Source organism: Scylla paramamosain, chromosome 20 (genome assembly GCF_035594125.1).
Source record: "Scylla paramamosain isolate STU-SP2022 chromosome 20, ASM3559412v1, whole genome shotgun sequence".
NCBI lineage: Eukaryota > Metazoa > Arthropoda > Malacostraca > Decapoda > Portunidae > Scylla > Scylla paramamosain.
Genome location: NC_087170.1, coordinates 8,263,995 through 8,284,889, shown reverse-complemented (window position 1 = coordinate 8,284,889; position 20,895 = coordinate 8,263,995). Strand labels below are relative to the sequence as shown.

Genomic DNA, 20,895 nt, shown 5'->3' with positions numbered 1-20,895 from the left:
ATTGGGAATTACCAAGGATTCCGTTTCCACATTACCTCCGTGGATATCACAAGGAAGGGCATAGTGTGTCAGATTTTCTGCACAGCCTGCTGTTTCGAATGCAAGATTTATGCACGTCAGATAATCTACGATAAACACACACAAGAGAGAGAGAGAGAGAGAGAGAGAGAGAGAGAGAGAGAGAGAGAGAGAGAGAGAGAGAGAGAGAGAGAGAGAGAGAACACGTGGTCTTCGTATGTACAGCCTCTAATTTATCATGTTCTCTCTCTCTCTCTCTCTCTCTCTCTCTCTCTCTCTCTCTCTCTCTCTCTGTATTGTATTCTTAGTTATCCACGGAGTTACTTAAAAGGCTTTATTTATTCATCTATCTATTTTTCATTTTTTTCCTCTCGCAGGAGCAAGTGTGTGTGTGTGTGTGTGTGTGTGTGTGTGTGTGTGTCGCCACGTGTCGCATGGGATTGGCGTGGATGTGGAGGCTGGGAAGGGATTGGGTGGGTGGTGAGTGAGGAGAGAGAGCGGGGGAGCGGGGCAGCAGGTGCAGGAGGGGGTCAGGCAATGGATCACACAGGCTAGGGAAAAAGAGAAAACGGAGTATCAACTGACACTATTCTTACCGATGTCTTGTTTATAATTTGAAAAACTTGAAACGGGAACAAGAGCGCACAGGAAACAATTGTACATGATATGGATAACGATATTTTGTAAAAGGAGCTGTTAATTGTTTTCTTTATACCTTTGCATTTTATCTTATGATCATGTTTCGTATTTTGTTACAGTTAAATAATTTCGCTCTTTTATTTAACTCTCCTTTCTTATCGCTTACTGTCTCTCACTCTTGCTACTTGTGTCTTGTGTTTGGCCTCTTGTTCCACTGTATGCAAATAACAACAATAAACAAATGTGTATCGTGCATCTCCAAGCATTACCGTACACCCACACAATCTATAGGAGAGATAATTAGACCGTCATGTGCCTTTTTCCTCTCGCTTCAGATCAACTAAAACCAATCTCTGAATTCATAACGTCTCGGCGTCTTATCTCAACAACTTTTGACAGGCTTTAACGGTGATAATTTGGGGGTCTCGAGAGTTTTCATGATTCTAATGATAGTTTAATGAGTTAAACATTCATGAAAATTCAAATAAGAATCTCCGTGGCCTTTGAAAGCAATAAGAGCCGTTGTATCTTCTGTTTCTTTGCACCTGTCTGTTATAATAACTCATATCCAGAAACGCCTTGCTCGCTCGCTCCGACTATTTTCAGAGGCCACAGACATGGTTAAACGGTTTTTGAGTGTTTCGCCTGTTGGTAATGTGAAAACTTTGTTAATCTGTCATTAGAACCATATAAAAAAAAAAAAAAAACACCTAAAAAACCCGTCACTTCAACCTGAGCCTTTTGAAAATAGTGGAGTAGCGGCGCTGAAGTGTCTCAGAATATGGTCCATGCACTGCTTACCACTCAGCCACTCACGACAGGCCGCTAGAAGAGACGTAAGGCCCCCAGTAATATCATAACATATTCTGAGGGAGACTGCTGAACAATGAAGGAAGTGTTGGATCGTACGAGTAAGCGAAGAAAGCTGGGAGCGATGTAGTCAGGATTAATGGAAAAGAAAAAAAAAAATATTCACGCATCCAAGAGAGAGAGAGAGAGAGAGAGAGAGAGAGAGAGAGAGAGAGAGAGAGAGAGAGAGAGATGGTGGCAATGTTGAGTGTCTATCTACGGCGACATTCCCAAACTCCAGAAATAAATCAGGAAAAAGTGGGCAGCGGGAAGGTCAAGATAAAGTTGGCTTGATGACACCGGCCCACACACACACACGTGGCGGAACAATCTGGTGCAGACTAGATTGTAACATGATGCACTGCTGGGAATGGTATGCTTCGTTAAATTCGCGGAAAGAAGCTGCAGACGAAGTAATATTGTATGGAATGAGAAAGGTATGGTATATATTGGTGAGGGAATTAGGATGAATATAAGAGAGGAAAAGGTATTGCATTCTTAAGATCTTGTTACGTGTATTATTTGCTATATTAAGCTCGTAATAAATACAGAGGACATTGTATTATGCAGACTCTGTAAAAAAGAATGTATAGAAAACATTATGCCTCTGATAAGATTACAAATATAAATATAGAAGAGAATTAAAAAAAAGGGAAAATATGTCGTACCGTGTCATAAAATTGTCGTACTTGGCATTTGTCCACGTGAGCAGGTAACACTCTGACATTTTGGTTAATACCAGGACAAAAATACATTCAGAACAGACACGAATGGACGATATTGGGAAGTCATTCATGGAGGGAACACCAGGAAGACGCAAAACTGCCACACTGCAATAGACAACACTAGCACTACTGCCTCCAGTCCCCTGCCTGCCCACCTCACTGGTAAGGTGACTGTTATAGAAGTGCTTCGAATGTGCTTCCTTCAACACACACACACACACACACACACACACCTGCGATATATTTCTTAGGTTATGCCTTTCAGAAATTAAGTGATATCTGAATAGAAGAACTAAGAAGAAACACAAGAAGAAGAAGAAGAAGAGCAGCAGCAGCAGCAGCAGCAGCAGCAGCAGCAGCAGCAACAACAACAACAACAACAACAACAACAACAGCAGCAGCAGCAGCAGCAAACAAAAGTATAAAGGAAGAGGACAACCAGAAGAAGCCATGAGAGAGAGAGAGAGAGAGAGAGAGAGAGAGAGAGAGAGAGAGAGAGAGAGAGAGAGAGAGAGAGAGAGAGAGAGAGAGAGAGAGAGACTGCCCTCATCTATGACTAATATCACCAGGAAAACACCCACCAGCATACATTAAATATCCCGTGCAGTCTTCGCTACAAATAATTGCATGCTGTCCTCCCTCTTCTTTAAAAATATCAACAAAAGTGTACTGCAAATTATTTCCCTCTCTGGAGATCCCTGTATAATCCTCCCACTCCCTCCACTCACCCTCTTCCTCCCTCTTCACCCGTCTCCCTTCCTTCCCTCTTCGTCCTTCTCTCTCCATCTCTCCTTTCTTTCTCTGTGTGCAGGTCACGGTAGGTCAGGTCAGGTCGCCTCCTGCAGCCACAGTGGTGAGATTAAAGATGTCATGTCGACAGAGTCAGGAACAATCTGTTAATGGAAGTACTGTACAAATGCTGTTCATTAAGTGCATTATGTTGTGCTGCTGCTGCTACTATATATAGTATAGCGGTAGTAGTAGTAGTTGTAGTAGTAGTAGTAGTAGTAGTAGTAGTAGTAGCAGTAACAGTAGTAGTAGTAGTAGTAGTAGTAGTAGTAGTAGCAGCAGCAGCAGCAGCAATAGTAGTAGTCATTGAGGAGATCCCGATCTCATGATATATAATAAGCTGTACGTTATATAAATATCGCCAAAGAAATCCTAATAAACTTATTATTCTGAAATTAACCTTTTTTTTCTGTGTATACATCTACGAGTGCAGTAATAGCAGTAGTCGTAGTAGCAGCAGCAGTAGTGTGGTAGCAACAGATAAGTCATGCGCTAATTATTCATGTTCTCTTCCTCTCCCCTTCCATCCTGCTCTCCCCACACAGTCGCTGTTCAGCGCCACCCTCACAGGGGAGATCTGCCAGGCCCAGGACCAGGACATCCCCATCTTCAAAGAGGTGAGCCAGCCACTGCACACAGCCCCCCTTGCCTCACACGCCTATCCTGCTCTTCACTCTCTGTCCTCCTCAGCTATTGCAGTTTATGTATCCTTGTCTAAACTGTGCATGGGTAGCCTTCCTCTCACATCTTGTCCACTTCTCTTCCATCTCTCACTTGTGTTTTTCTTTCACTCATCCCTGACATCCTCTTCTTATCACACTATTTAATTTATCTTGTCGCTTCACAATTCTAACAACAATTTTGGCTTGGTTGGTTCAGACCTCCGACGCCGCATGATCCTCTTATTGCGACGCCTTCATCCTGGGCGTCCTTTGTTAACATTCAGACCACTGTGAATAAGTTGTTAGCGCTGACACACAAGAAAAAAAGGAAAGAAAATAGAAGGTCTTGACATGTCAGCAGGGTAGGGATGATTTAAGTCTGTAGGGGATATAACAAGGATGACGTAAGCAAAATTCTCAGGATCAGTGATCAAGAGCATAACAATGAGGAAATATATGGAGAGAGAGAGAGAGAGAGAGAGAGAGAGAGAGAGAGAGAGAGAGAGAGAGAGAGAGAGAGAGAGAGAGAGAGAGAGAGAGAGAGAGAGTCAAAGACGGATAGACGAACGGGCGAAGAGACAGATGGAAGGAGGAACAGATGCATAGTGAAGACTGTCAAAAATGACGACCCAAGACAGACATGGGAAGAGATGTCTGGAGAAAGGAGTCTGTAAAATAGACAACACCGGAGTCTTTTCATTAGGGCTTCACTGAGGTTGACAAGTAAACTGTGCACAGGAGAGAAGAGCTGAGACAGACTGGCCAATAAACATCAGAAAAGTCGAGCACTAAACGCATCAACAGTTATGAAACAAAGAAGCAGTGAAACATACTTAGAGGCAGAGGCAATCCTTGAATTACGAATATTATTACAAATACATTATAGCGCCAATGAAAAAGCTCTCAGTGCGTCCTTCAAAAGAAATATGAAAATGCAAGAAACTGTAACAGCATTTCACGATGATGTGGAAAAGTATGCACTTCATCTCTCGAAATTATACGATATGTGTTAAGAAAAACGTATTGCGCTTTGCTGGACTTTTTATCATAATGGATTTGTACTGCTGTATCTATCATCATACTATATAGGCCAAAATATGACAACGAATTTGATATTACTACGGTAAATAAATAAATAAATAAATAAATAAATAACGATGATTACGATGCGCCGGACGAAGATAACGATGCGATTCCACGATAACGATACAAGTTTCCACGATAACGATGCGATTCCACGATAACGATGCGATTCCACGATAACGATACGATTCCACGATAATGATACGATTCCACGATAACGATGCGATTCCACGATAACGATGCGATTCCACGATAATGATACGATTCCACGATAATGATACGATTCCACGATAATGATACGATTCCACGATAATGATACGATTCCACGATAATGATACGATTCCACGATAACGATGCGATTCCACGATAACGATGCGATTCCACGATAATGATACGATTCCACGATAACGATGCGATTCCACGATAACGATGCGATTCCACGATAACGATGCGATTTCACGATAACGATGCGATTCCATGATAGCGATGCGATTCCAGTTTCCACGATAACGATACGATTCCACGATAACGATGCGATTCCACGATAACGATGCGATTCCACGATAACGATGCGATTCCACGATAACGATGCGATTCCACGATAACGATGCGATTCCATGATAACGATGCGATTCCAGTTTCCACGATAACGATGACAATGTAGTCTCCCTACCTACATAGGTACCAGGACGAACCCTTCCTCCCCAAGGATCCACCCCAGTCCCGTAGGTGTGAGGGCAGTGACGATGCAACCTTGCCGCGCCTCACACGGGTCGCCATGAGCAGTGACCCACCACACACCACTCCCCAACCACCGTCATGAAGTGAGCCCTTTTCTCCCCTAAAGGACCCCTCGTACTGTCAGTGTCTGGTGCATGGTGCACAGCGTGCCCTCGTTCATGGCGAGTTGTTCAGCCCGGTGTCATCATAATCAAAGGACCCGTACACACCCTCCACCAGACTCTATGGAAAGAGCCCTTACTCCCCATAAGGACTCCCCCCCTCCGGGCAACATCTGGTGAATGGTAGACATTGATCTCTTGCTTATGGCGACCCCTTGCCTAGTGTGAGGCGCTGCAAGTGGACGACTACTAGTGAAGCTTGAGGCCGCAAAGGAAAAGAAGGACCTGCTGCCAGTTCTCTGCCTTGGGCCCCAGGCTGGACCCGACAGCCACCTTCTTCCCCCGTGCGGCGCCCAAGGCCATCACCGCCCTCAACGAATTTTGGCCGAAAGTTCTCAAACGTCATTTAAATTTTGATCCGAATATAAAATCGTCGATGGTAAATGACAAATGGCTTTGGTTTGAAAGTGTGCAAGAGTCGGCTGATCAATGAGAGGCAGCTTTGCTCCGGAGTGTTTAGAGTGTACCTTGCATGTTTGCTGCCCGTGAATATGCGCATGTTCGTATGTGACTGGATAGAAACAGTTATCCAGTGGTAGTGCCTAGTTAATGGAGAACTTCAGAAGATTAGATACATTTCTGGATAGGGAAGATGAGTGGACGTACGTTTGCATGTCTTGTGCAAGAACTGCCACCTGTAGAGCTTTTTTTTTTTTTTTTGATAAATGCTATTTTGCTCTTTAAAATAATAAATTAATTTCTTGATGTTTTCAGTCACAGCGTCGTGTAAATATGAATGGTTCAAATATAAGGAAAAAAAAAAAAGGATGAAGGAGTCAAGATAAAAGGGGTGAAGCGATGAAGGGTTGAGGGGTTGGTGAGTGGATGAGGGAGTGAGGGAAAGGGATGGGGGCTGTTCCACCACCACAACAACACAGCTACTGCTACTGCTACTGACAACAACAGCAGCAACAACAACAACAACAACAACAACGGCAACAACAACAACAGCAACAACAACAACAACAACAACAACAACAACAACAACAACGGCAACAACAACAACAGCAACAACAACAACAGCAACAACAACAACAACAACAACAACAACAACAACAACAACATTAACAACAAAAAACAAAAGTAAAAGCAATAATAACACAACTACTACTACTACTGCTACTACTGCTGGTACTGATAACAACAACAACAACAACAACAACAACAACAACAACAACAACAGCAACATTAACAACAAAAAACAAAAATAAAAGCAATAATAACACAACAACAACAACAACAACAACAACTACTACTACTACTACTACTACTACTACTACTACTACTACTACTGGTACTGATAACAACAACAACAACAAAAACAACAACAACAACAGCATCAAACTACACACCCACACACAGAATACCGTATAACAATTTCTACCTGAGCTCTTAATTAAAGGGAAGCAAGTCAGCAAATCAGATCCTCTCAACTCAAGAAGTACAAGACCGGAAAAAAAGAAGAAGAAGAAGAAGAAGAAGAAGAAAAAAAAAATCCAACTTCACAGGAGCCACACCAGAACCACCACTTGAGCAACCCCCGCCACGCAGTACACAGTCATCACCAGACAAACAAACTCCAACACCAAACACGACATTGCTCACTATCATAATCAGGTCCATCCGTGTTGGGTTACGCTGTGTGGGTGTCAAGAGTCAGGTCAAAGGTCACATCACGTCCTACACGCACCCTACACCCACACCCTTCAGTCACGTGGCGCGATCCTCCTACTCTGCACATTTCCCCGAGGGCTTCCTGCTCCTGCCGCCGTGCGTTACGTAATTGGGTAATGGCAAGCCAGCACCTTCCGGCAGCCACGTCCTGAGGTGTTGAAAGGCACGGTGTATGTGTGTGTGTGTGTGTGTGTGTGTGTGTGTGTGTGTGTGTGTGTGTGTGTGTGTGTGTGTGTATGTGTGTGTGTGTGTGTGTGTGTGTGTGTGTGTGTGAGAGAGAGAGAGAGAGAGAGAGAGAGAGAGAGAGAGAGAGAGAGAGAGAGAGAGAGAGAGAGAGAGAGAGAGAGAGAGAGAGACTTCCATGAAAGGGAAAAATGTTGTAATGTTTAGTAAGAAATCATCATTAGCTGCAGAGTGTCGACCAGTGATTTTTCTTCCTATTTTTCATTACCATTGCAGCTTCATAAAATCATCACTCCTACTCCTCCTCCTCCTCCTCCTCCTCCTCCTCCAATTATTATTATTATTATTATTATTATTAATATTATTATTACTACTACTACAACCACTAAAAAATGTATGCAAGTGTATGTATATATGCCTTCAGGAAGTAAACAGTTCACGCAGAGAAGCCACAGAACGCCGGACTTCTGATCTCTCTAAAATTTCTGATTGGGGCAGAGCAAACTTGGTATTGTTCAATGCCTCAAAAACTCAATTCCTCCATCTATCAACTCGACACAACCTGCCAGACAACTATCCCCTCTTCTTCAGTGACACTCAACTGTCCTCCTCTTCTACACTGAACATCCTTGGTCTGTCCTTTTCTTATAATATAAACTGGAAACTTCACATTTCATCTCTAGCTAAAAACAGCTTCTGAGGTTAGGTTAGGTTCTGAGGTTAGGTGTTCTGAGACGTCTCCGCCAGTTTTTCTCCCCCCTCTCCCCCGGCTGCTAACTCTGTACACATCCGTCCATATATGGAGCATGATTCGCATGTCGGGGGGGAGAGGTTCCACTCATACCGCTCTTTTAGACAGGGTAGAATCAAAAGCTTTTCGTATCATCAACTCCTCTCCTCTAACTGACTGTCTTCAGCCTCTTTTTCATCGCTGCAATGTTGCATCTTTAGCTATCTTCTACCGCTATTTTCATGCTAACTGCTCTTTTAATCTTGCTAACTGCATGCCTCCTCTCCTCCCGCGGCCTCTCTGCAAGAGTTAACAGTATTCTTAGTCATTCATACCTTTCTCTAGTAAACTCCGGAACTCTCAGTCTGTTTCTGTATTTCTACCTTCCTATGACTTGAATTCCTTCAAGAGGGAGGTTTCAAGACACTTATCCTTAAATCTTTTGACTACCGCTTTGGACCCTATTCGGGGACCGGTATCTCAATGGGCTTTTTTTTTTTTTATTGGATTTTTGTTGCTCTTAGCCGGTGTCCCTCCTACATAAAAAAGAAAAAAAAAATACTGGTATCATCTGTTCAAGTACGAGTATTTATAAGCGTGGCACATACAGGTCTATATGCCAGGCTGATGTCCTCCCTATACGGCATAGTGGAGGCAACACGTCATGCCTTTCAGTGGTACCGGGGGTGTGACAAGGGTGACGTAAGCAAAATTTTCAGCGTCGGTAATCAGGATAGAATAAGATCAAGCTTGAAAAGTTAGTTTTAATAAAAGTGACAGGGAGGAATTGGTTCTCAAATAGAGAACGAATGGAATGGTCTCAGTAATGAGGTTGTTAGTGCTGAGTCATTAGCTTTAAGAGGAGCTTGGACAAATATATGGATGATGATGATAAGTGAAAATAGGTAGGTATGTTTTATACAGGGAGTGTCACGTGTAGGCCTGATGGCTTCCTGCAGCTTCCCTTACTTTCTTATGTTCTTAAGCTTTGTCTTATTGTAAGGATAAAAATAGAATAGGAATTCCTAGTTTTCTCGCTCTGTCTCTCCGTCTGTGTGTCGTGTCAATCACGACACACAGGAAATACAGCGTCAGCGTTCCTGTACACAAGCCGTGACGAGCTGTGCTGTGCCGCCCATCACACGACTCACGCATTCTTAAAAAAAAAAAAAAGAAAAAAATGCATCTACATATTATATAGTAGTGATTACCTCCTGCATTTGAGAAAACGGACAAAATAGGATGAGAGAAAGTAGTCTTGTGCAGCGAGTTCTCGGGAGGAAGGGAAATATACAGTTAGCATGATCAGAAGAACAGTTAGCGTGAAAACAGCGGTAGAACATAACAAGTCTAAATAAAACATATTGAAATAATAATACTTGAGGGGGTGGGGGAAACACGGTAATACGGTGACGTGTGTGTGAGAGAGAAAAATATAATAGGTATGCAGTGTTAAGCGAAATACTAACCTTTACATCATTTACCTGTGTTGAAAAAAAAAAAAAGTTGAATTCCAAGTGTAATGCATTCTGTTGATATAAAGAAAGGTCATATATTTTAGACTCAGATGCGAATGTGTGTGTGTGTGTGTATGTGTGTGTGTGTGTGTGTGTGTGTGTGTGTGTGTGTGTGTCCACGTGCTGGGTCGGCTCGTGGGCAACACTTCTTTCCCTCCTCACTCCCGCCGCCACGTTTTTTTTTTTCTTAAGGAACTATTCATGGCAGCAAAATATGTATGCCAAGCGAATACACACACACACAGATAGATAGATAGATAGATAGATAGTTTATTGACCACAGCACACACACACACACACACACACACACACACACACACACACACACACACACACACACTATCAATCCTATTTACTTGCGGAAAAAAAAAAAGGATTACTTATATGTCACGAAGAACATGTGAGGTTTTGTCACGTGTTTCCGCATGTCTGTCTGTTTGTCTGCCTGTCTTTCTATTTGTCAAATCGTGCAGGTCTGAATCTCTCTCTCTCTCTCTCTCTCTCTCTCTCTCTCTCTCTTACCTGTCTTTCTTCAGATTTTTTCTCTGACTATTTCTTTTCTTTTCTTAGTCTGTCTGTCTGTCTGTGTGTCTGTGCTTGTCTATTTGTTTGCCTTAAAGTCTATTTCTCTATTCTGTCAGCCTGTCTTTAACCTAACCTGCGCCTGATTGCCGTCTGTTACATTTACTCTGCATGCGCCAACTTATTTACCATCCATCTCCCTGTCTGTCTGTTCCTGCCCCCACCCCGCCTCTGTATGAGTCACGGCAGCCACACAGCGCCCTTCCTCCTTCAAGCAAATCAAGGGCGGGGTGAAGTGGCAGTGCAGGTGGGGGGAGGTCTTCTACTTAACGCTGGAAGCCGTAGCGGGTGGCCAGTGCTGGGTCAGTCGCGGTGAGCTGAGGAACTGAGGACCCTTGCCTTACTACAGAAGCACAGCGTGAGTGACAGCGGACATTGGCACTGACACGGGCTGGGGGCTTTAAAACTGGTGTGGAGTAGTGTTTGGGCTTTATAGCTGGTGTGGAGTGGTGGTGGGGCTTTATAAATGGTGTGGAGTGGTATTTGGGCTTTAAGACTGGTGTGGAATATTGTTTGGGGCTGTAAAACTGATGTGGAGTGGTGCTGGGGTTTTCTAATTGGTGTGAGTGGTGCTGGGGCTCAAAAACTAGTGTGGCTAAAACTTAACTTGCTTTTGGAAACCGAAATCGTTTCAGGAAGTATATCCTTTTGCATTTTGGATTCTAACACGTTTTTCAGTTTTTTCACAATATATAAGACTTTCATGTGAGCAATACGATGACTTTTTTTTGTTAAAAGACAATTTTAACAATAATCCTAAATTAAATGGCAAAGATGCATTACTCAACCTCTGCTTTAGCTTTGGAAAAAGCAGATTAATTCCTTTCTATATAACTCGTTCACTGTACGTATGTGTCCTAGGTTTTATAAGCGTGTGATGCAAATAATTCGGTGTACTATTCAAGATAAAATATCAGTCATTAAAATCAAACGCCAAAGATGCATTGCAAAACTTTTAGTCACTTCAGAGAACCATGTCAACGTAAGGGGAGCTGTATGGTGCCAAAAGGCCTACAAATGGCAGTCCCCGTTCAGTGCATGTTACAGTTGTCTGCCTGAGTCATTCCTCTTTGTACATCCTTCTAATGTCCCTTTAAAGACGCCTAATGACCATTGTAGTGACCACACTCTGAAACACCTCCACGTTTCACCTCCACTGTGTTCTGAAGGCTCTACATGAAGTGACACGGGTTTTTATTTTTATTTTCTATTATTATCATCATTATTTTTTTTTTACGATCCTAGTGATAGATTAACACGATTCCTACATCACACACAGGAGAAACACTCTTGAAACCCGGCTAATCATCTCTGCGGCCTCTGAAAATCGTGGCGGTGAGAAAGCAAAGCGTTTCAGAATACGGATGTAACAACTCGATAACTGAGAACCAGGATAATTTCTTTCAGTACTTCCTTAGCTTTCTCTGGTGTGAGTGTCTAGCCAGTCAGCGAGGCAGCCTTCCCACCACCCACACGCCACTGAGTGTCTACCCCTGGCTGGCACAGGTTGATGCGGAACGTGGGCATGGCGAGCAAGGCTTTGGCGGTAGTGGTGATGGTAGTGGCGTGCTTGGCGGTGCAGGTGCGGGCGTGGGGCTCCTACTCCTGCAACATCACGCCAGTGGACCAGCAGCACATCGTCAACGCCACACTTCAGGTAGAGTTGTTAGTGACGCAGCCACTCACGCACGCCACGCGCCCCTGTATTTATTTAGAGGACACCACTTCGCTAACCATTCGGCTTTGTAGTTAAGAGAGTCTACTTAAATTTCGCTCAATTCTGTAGTTACCCGAGGAGACTGTAGTTCACTAAACAACATGAGAACATAACAAACAAGGGAAGCTGCAACAAGCCAGTAGGCCTGTACGCGAAAGTCACTGTATAAAATATGCATACAAACATCCATCTATAATCCTTATCAATAAATTCATCTAATCTTTTATAACTCACCATTGACTAGGCGCTAACAACCTGACTGCTGAGTCTTTTCCAGTTATCTACCACTCTATTAGACAACCAGTTTTTCCTTATCTAACTTTATCAAGCCTGAACTCGTTACTTCCTGCCTTGTACAAGGCACCGATATAAACCCCGTTAAGTTTTGAGGTTCCAGATGAACACAGGGGCACCTGCAAAGAACCAGAGTCCCTGTATGAAACTTACTTAAGAGTGTAATACAAACCGCATTCGACCTTGGGTTATTTAAGAGGATCCCGTACAAACTCCACTCCGCCATGTTGTTACTTAAAAGGCGGCCTAAGCCGCGCGAGAGTTTACAACAGGTCTTACTGCGCTCTGTTGTCTGAAGTGTTGACTCAGCTGTGTGGATGTTTAAAAGCGACACCTCACCACCTCCCTCAGCCATCCGCTTCCCTGGGGCACCACGCAACCCTACATACACGCTGCCAGTATTATGAAAGCACGTCAGCTAAATAAAGCTCTAGAAAAGTTTGCCTTCCTCAGGGCTTTCCCTACCTAACACAGCACCCTCACAATGCCAGGTGCTGCGAGGCCGTGTGAGGATAACATGACCAATCGCTCAACCAATTAATCGCCCTCCTCCACAACCTGACACTTAAGTGGACATTTGTTTTGTTTGTTTGTTTGCACTAAAATGGGATTCTCAAGAATCGTTTTGTAGCCCTTGATTAGGACCCTCCCTACTTAGGAAAAAAAAAAAAAAAAGCTTCTGTAGAAGGGAATATGAGTGGAAAGCGAAAAAAAGGAAAGTGGCCTTTTTCCATGGCTTTTGCAGCCCTTGATCAGAGCCCCTTCTTAAAAAAAAAAAAAAAAACTTCACTGCTTCAGAAGGGAATGCGAAGAACGAAGAGTTCAGTTGTCTCGAAAAATAAGCTTCTTCGTCTTCTCATCTTTTGTAAGTTTTCTCTTGCTTCACAACTTTAAACGAAACAATGAACAGCACCAGAAGCAATGCACTAAATCTTTATGAGCATCCATAAGAAACCAAGGGATGAAAAAGAACATATTTTGCAATTTAGTTTAAAGATTGGAAACGGCTGTGGAAGAAGTAAAGATGTCTCAGAGCGATCAGTAATTAAGGAAAGATATACCAGATAGCAATCAAAAGGTTAAATAATGGACAAACTTCCCCTTCATGGCCTTGCTGACAGCCTTGCCTCGGTCTTCCCTCCCTGCTGAAGTGTCTGTGGCTGCCATCGTCGCTCCATTCAGACAACGTAAGGATAAGACGCTTAGAATAGACACAAGCCAGACAAGTGTTACTGTCGCCCTGTCGTGCACTTTTCAGAAGCCCACGAAGTTTTTGGTCATGGCAGCAGCGTTAGGATTACCTTCGTGAAGTAGTGGTGGTAGTAGTAGTAATATAGTTGTACTTCTAGTCACAATATAATAATAATAATAATAATAATAATAATAATTATATAGTAGTAGTTCTAATCATAAGGAAAATAAAAAAAAATATTTACATTATCATTACCAGTAGAAAATAAATAGGACATAAAAATAAATAAAATAAATAAACAATGAATAAAAATAAATAAAATAAAATAAAAGTAAAATAAGTAAAACGCAAGTAATAATTGAAAAAAAAACGATATATTTTTAATGATTCCGTAATGTACCGATGAAAAAATGTTGCAAAGAAAAAATACAAATAATTAGATCAAATCAAATCAAATCAAAGGAAAAGCGTAGTAACTTCCAGACAACTATCCCCTCTTCTTCACTGACACTCAGCTGTCCCCCTCTTCTACATTGAACATCCTCGGTCTGTCCTTTACTTATAATCTGAACTGGAAACTTCACATCTCATCTCTAGCTAAAACAGCTTCTATGAAGTTAGGTGTTCTGAGACGTCTCCGCCAGTTTTTCTCACCCCCCCAGCTGCTAACTCTGTACAAGGGCCTTATCCGTCCATGTATGGAGTATGCTTCACTTGTCTGGGAGGGTTCCACTCATACTGCTCTTTTAAACAGGGTGGAAACAAAAGCTTTTCGTCTCGTCAACTCTTCTCCTCTAACTGACTGTCTTCAGCCTCTCTCTCATCGCCGCAATGTTGCATCTCTAGCTGTCTTCTACCGCTATTTTCATGCTAACTGCTCTTCTGATCTTATTAACTGCATGCCTCCCCTCCTCCCGCGGCCTCGCTGCACAAGACTTTCTTCTTTCTCTCACCCCTATTCTGTCCACCTCTCTAACGCAAGAGTTAACCAGTATTCTCACTCATTCATCCCTTTCTCTGGTAAACTTTGGAACTCCCTGCCTGCTTCTGTATTTCCACCTTCCTATGACTTGAATTCCTTCAAGAGGGAGGTTTCAAGACACTTATCCTTCAATTTTTGACTACTGCTTTGGACCCTTTTATGGGACTGGCATTTCAGTGGGCATTTTTTTTTTATTGAATTTTTGTTGCCCTTGGCCAGTGTCCCTCCTACATAAAAAAAAAAAGAAAGTAACGTTCTCTCTCTCTCTCTCTCTCTCTCTCTCTCTCTCTCTCTCTCTCTCTCTCTCTCTCTCTCTCCACAGTCGGCGCAGCAGGTGAACTCGTCGCTGTCCAGCCTGGAGGAGAAGGTGGACACCATCCTGGCCCTGCTGCAACCCCCCGGTCCCCCACAGGCCCCCTGGCTGCCTCCACCACCCCCTAGAGGTAGGAAGGGGAATTCTGCGTACAGGCCCCCTCCCCATCTCTTTCTTTCTTTCTTTCTCTCTCTCTCTCTCTTTCTCTCTAAAAGTCCACTGATTTTTTTTCATAGAGTTGCAGAAAAAAAGCTTCACGGTTACTACTACTGCTACTACTACAACTACTACTACTAAAGCTACAAAGGCCTGCCCATAAAAAAATGAAAAAAAATCTCATTACATTTTTGTAATTATTATTAATGATGTTGTTTATCTTCTTGTTACTACTTATTCCTTTTTTCTTTTTCTTATATCTTATCTTATTCTTTCTACTATCATTATTATATCTGTTTGCCAATTCACATTTACTTTCTATGATTCGTCTACCATACCAACAAATAATTTAGTCCCTCTTAAATTTATCTCGCAACATGCAATTAAGAAAATGGGCAATCCTTTAAGCATAACTAATGTATTTTACACAGGCGCGGCTGAACGTGGGACGTCTGGGAAGAGGGAGCGTAGAGAGAGGGAGGAGCGCAGTAGGGAAGAGGAGCTCACCACAGTACAAAACAAAACAGAAGAGGAGCATGACAGAGAAAACGTGACAGAGAAGCCTAGGGATGATGACAGGGAAGGAAGGACGGAGGCAACTGACCGAATCGAGCGGGAGCAAGCGGTGACTAAACTGGAAACAACAACAAGGAAACCAGAGAGGCGGGAAGAGGAGGAAGAGAAGGAGGAGGAGGACAGCACAGGACCAGGGAAAGGCGAGTTGCACCTTCAGATACAAAGCAGTACTGGTGTTGGTGTTGGTGTTGGTCTTGGTGTAGGGTAAATAAATGGTGTCCGAATTGATAACAAATAAAATTACAGAAGATTCAAAGACGATGGTGAAGAAAAAAAACAAACTTACAAACTTCACAAACTTTGAATTTAAGTTAGAATAAGCATAATGGTAAAAAATAAAGCATAGATAACATGAAAAGTAGTATTATGGATAGCAGGTAATGGAGACGTAGCAGTAACAACTAGAGTAATAATAGTAATAGTAAGAAGAGGAGCTAGAAAAACTGGAAAAAAAGAAAAAAGAATAGCATAAGGAAGAGAGGGAAAGGATGAAAATGTGTGTGTGTGTGTGTGTGTGTGTGTGTGTGTTATATCCTCATTTTATTGTCTCACGATGCAACTGACCCTCCTTCTCTCTCTCTCTCTCTCTCTCTCTCTCTCTCTCTCTCTCTCTCTCTCTCTCTCTCTCTCTCTCTCCTCAATAACCTGCCTAACGACCTAACTGCTTGGTGGTTGGACAGGCCAGTGCTCCGTGATGGTGACGGACAACCACGCCACGATCGGGATGTTCTATATGACCACGTACAACCACGGCCACTGTGCCAATCGCTATCCCATCACTTCTCCCATCCGCTACTGCGTCGGGTTCTGCCACACACGCACCTTCGTCAGTAAGTGTGCCATGTATCTTTTCCATTTTCTATTCATCTTCATCTTCCTTGGTAAGTGTAACGTGTCTTTCTCTCGTTTTATTTATTTATTTATTTCTACTTTTACCTCCGTCAGTAAGTTTAATGCGCCTCTTTCTCATGTTTTATTCGCCTTGTTTATCTTCACCTTCTTCAGTAAATTTTATGTCTCTTTCACTTTTATTTATCTTCATCTTCGTTAGTAGTGGAGCATGTCTCTCTCTCACGCTTTATTCATCTTTTTTTTCTTCATATATTTCCTTCTTCACTAAATGTCATATCTCTTTTCTTGTTTTTATTCATTTTTTTTTAATCTTTCCCCGTTTTTAAAATAAGTGTAGTTCTCCTGTTTCTTTTTTATTTTTCATCTCTTCTTTTCTCTTTTTCCTTTTTTTTTTCTGAGCACGTGTACTGTTGTTTTTCATCTTTTACCCTTCATTTTCCCTTGTTTCTGTGTTTTGCTTTAATGTTCTTATTTCTTTTCTTTCATACCTCCTTTTATTATTCTTATTTTTCTCAGTTTCCAAGTTTGTTTAATTCTGCTGTTCCTCTCATATTCTATTTCTATAATTTATTTGCTTTTAGTAAATAAACTCGTCAGTAAATATATATAGTACGTTTGTTTATCTTTCTTTTATCTCTTTTCTCTCTTTCTCCTTTTGTGCGTCTTAACTGATTCATTATTAAGTGTATTTAGTGTAATTTCTCAGTTTCTCTTCTGGTATTCATATTTCCCCCTTTCCTGTTTTCGCATCTTAGTTTATTCGTCACTCAGTTCCCACATTTTGCGTGTCTATTTTGGCTCCTCTTCTCTCTTTTACCCTCCTCGCCTTCTCTCCTCCAATCTCTTCGCCAGCAAGTATAAACATGTTACCTTTAGCTCTCACTCTCTCTCTCTCTCCCTCTCCAACATTTATTTGCATTACTTCGGTCACGGGTATGCAAGCTGATAGAGGCGAGAGGCATGAGTAAAAAAAATAATAAATAAATAAATAACAGTAAAAAAACAAGTAATTAGCGTCTTCTGCCCCCATTATAGTTTGACATAGAGTATATTTGGTGATGCCATAAATGAGTGCTAGTGTTTGTTGTTGTTGTTGTTGTTGTTGTTGTTTGCAATTAATGTGTTAAATAAGAGGTATAATACTCCAAAATGGATTTAACAAAGAGGATCAATAACTTAGAAAAAAACGTAAATAAATGAATAGATAAATAATAAATAAATAAATAAATAAGTAAATAAACTGTATGACATAAGCAATCGTCTTCTAAATAAAAATCATACACAAAACTGTAAACGGGAACCGAAGACCCACGATTGCTTCCGAAACAAAAGAAACACGTCTACCGCGGACTTGACGGAATCGACACGAGTGGGATGCTGTGATATCAGTTCATTTCACGTATGTTAGAGTGGACTTAAATGCGCTGCCAGTATAGGGAACTACTTTCTCGTGAACCGCCAGAGCACGACACGAGTTCATGGCGTGATTGCGGGGACATATTTTCCAGTACAGCAAACCAAACAAGCAAACAAGCCATGCACTCTCCTCCTTCACATTCAGATTTTCATGGCTTATGGAGTTGCTCAATCCAGTCTCTGAAATCTGAACCGTGGTGGGCCGAGTGTCGCAGGTTGTGTCTGCCTCCCACGGTGTCAGGAGGCGAGGTCACCCAGGGCTTAGACTTCTGCCAGTGCTGCGGGTGAGGGAGTGTCAGCTCAGACCAAACACGGAGGCAGCCAAGACCTCGATTTATGGCAGCCACCCTCAGAGAGAGAGAGAGAGAGAGAGAGAGAGAGAGAGAGAGAGAGAGAGAGAGAGAGAGAGAGAGAGAGAGAGAGAGAGAGAGAGAGAGACAAATTACATCCTCACATACGCACATAATTTTCGATGTATGGCTGTGTAGGTGTAAAAGTGTCGCACTAACTACTGTAATACACCACACCTGTACAGCTTTGCGTGCGGACTCGCCTGACGCAGCAACACACACCCACACAGCGCACGGCTCGGTAACAAAGACGCCTCGGGTAAACATTTTGGGCTTCATTTGTACAGACTTTTGAGATGCGTTTAGTTTTTCCTAGTTGTGGAGGGCCTTTCTTGTTTGTGTTGTTTGTGTTTATAGGGTGTTTTTTAAAATTTTATGAGAGTCGTTTTGGATGTTTTAGAGTGTATTTTGTTGTTTTAAGTGTTTTCTTAATTTTTTAGGGTGTTTATTTATTTTCTTTTGGTATGAAGGGTGTTTATTTAGTTTTTTGAGTCTTTTTGGAGAGAGACAAGAAGCGACACCTCTCACGTGTTTAGCTTCACGCCGAGCCCCGCGTTCAAGTGGAATGTAAAGCTTCTTCATAACGGGGAAAGCACTGGTGTGATTTCCCTTTATTTTATCTATTTTTGTAGTGTTTTCAAAAGTCTGTCGATTCTTCTACAGTTCTGGTTAAAATGTCTTGTCCTCTTCCCAGTTTCTGTTACAGTGATTTCGGCACTTTACCAGTAGCGTTGTTTGTAGATGTCTGAAGGTGTGAATCTGCCTCATGTTCATCCCAGTCATCTAGGTTCTTTCACTTGTTTTTAAATAATACTTGTGCAGCTGCAACTTTCATTAGGCTCCAGTTGAAGCGACACGGATTTTTTAAGAGTGTTTTTACAGTTCTGGTGACATTAACACGATTTCTACAATATTAACACGAGAAACACTCTTGAGAACCTGACTAATAATTTCTGTGGCCTTTAAAAACTGATAACAGTGAGAAAGCAAAAAGTTTCTGAATACAGGCCCAGCAGGTGATTGCCTGTTCCTCACCTGCCATACATTTAAACGTACGTAACGCAAAGAGACACGTGTACAACGAACTCTTGCAACACACAGCGCAATAAAAACAACGCGTCAAATATGGGAGGAAGACAGTGACATGTGGGCCTTGGGTTGTCTTCCGTGCATAACTCAACGCTTTTTTTTTTCTTCTTAGCGTTGTGTGGCTTCCTTCTTCCTGGGACGGCTGGGGCACTGAGGGAAGGGTTGCGCTTTTCTTTCTTTATTTATTTCTTTCGTTCGTTTCTTTTTTCTTCTCTGTCTTCCGCAATCCTTATGCTTGCCTCCATATATGTAAAGGAGGAGGAAAATGAGGAAGCAGCGGCAGAGGAAGAGGAGAAGGAGAAGGAGAAGGAGGAGGAGGAGGAGGAGGAGGAGGAGGAGGAGGAGGAGTTGGAGGAGGAGGAGGAGGAGAAGAAGAACAAGAACAACAACGAGAACAACAACAACAACAACAACAACAACAACAGCAACAACAACAAGCAAGCAAGAAAAAAAATGTAGAAGAAGACCAGAGGAACGACTACAGTTGAACGAGGTACTTGCAAAACATTCCTTTATTACGGAAGCGGAAGAAGGAACAAAGCACCGCGGCTTCCATCATAGAAATAAAAAAAAAAAGAAGAGTCGAGGAACAACATCAAGGCCCAATATTCTGAAACACTCCTGCGCCTCACCTACACTACTTTCCAAAGCTTCTAATTAAAGTGACACGGGCTTTAAGAGTGTTTCTATGATTAGAGTGACAGATTAACGAAATGTCTACATCATCAACAGGAGAGACACTCTTGAGAGCCCGGCTAATCCTCTCTGTGGCCTTGGAAAGTCGTCGTGTTGGGAGAACAAAGAGTTTCAGAATACGAGCCGTAATCTCACTTACAAACGGTACAGAAGAGGGGAGCGCGCCACTTTCGTCCACACGTGCATGGCGCGAAGGGGAAGGAGGCAGATGACGAGGCGGCGAGTGGTGAGGACACGTCAATCGAAAACCTTACGTAAAACATTGAGTGAAGTGTCTCCTGTGGAAGGTGACCTCTCCCCTCTATTCTCCCCTCGCCCACCACGCCACCCCCCTCTCCCCTTCACCTCCCCGCGGCTGACCTTTTCCTGACTCAGGCCCGTGTTCTGTAACGCTTTACTCTCTCACTTCGACTATTTTCAAAGCCTGCAAAATGATCAGCCGGGTTCTCAAGAGTATTTCTGCTGTTGATAATAAAGAAATCTTGCTAATCTGTCGCTAGAACCATTAAAAAAAATCCTTAAAAACCCGTGTTACTTCAACTGGAGTCTTTCTAAAGTAGTGGAGGTGCGGCGCAGGTGTTTCAGAACATGGTCATCATTCCGGATGGTGGTCAAGCCTCACCTCGCCTCTCCTGATCCGTGAATACGAGTCTCGCCTTGCATGTAACACCTGTTGATGCACACACAGACACACACTGCCTGCCTAAGCCCTCGCCTGACACGGAGGCTTCAGTAACCGCCACCAATGCGCCGCGTCCGCCGCTTCACTGGGCTTAATGTCTCAGAGAGCAGGCGAGACGCGGATGAACCTTTGCCTCGAGTGTAAAGGACACCACACAGTTTATGAGAGCAGTGTGTTTTTGTTCTCTCTCTCTTTCTAAAAGCTGTACAACCGGAACAGCACAGTGA

General features: G+C 42.7%; 1 protein-coding gene across 1 annotated transcript in view; it reads left to right on the top strand.

The window, feature by feature from the left end:
* The first annotated feature begins 10,587 nt into the window (after window positions 1-10,587).
* Window positions 10,588-20,895, top strand: part of LOC135110213 (uncharacterized) — a 12,601-nt gene continuing 2,293 nt past the window's right edge. Inside the window, exons 1-5 of the mRNA XM_064022271.1 lie at window positions 10,588-10,711; window positions 11,860-12,010; window positions 14,861-14,981; window positions 15,439-15,723; window positions 16,264-16,413. Of these exons, the coding sequence (XP_063878341.1) occupies window positions 11,864-12,010; window positions 14,861-14,981; window positions 15,439-15,723; window positions 16,264-16,413 (703 nt within the window). The 5' untranslated portion in view covers window positions 10,588-10,711; window positions 11,860-11,863. The remainder of the gene's footprint in view (window positions 10,712-11,859; window positions 12,011-14,860; window positions 14,982-15,438; window positions 15,724-16,263; window positions 16,414-20,895) is intronic.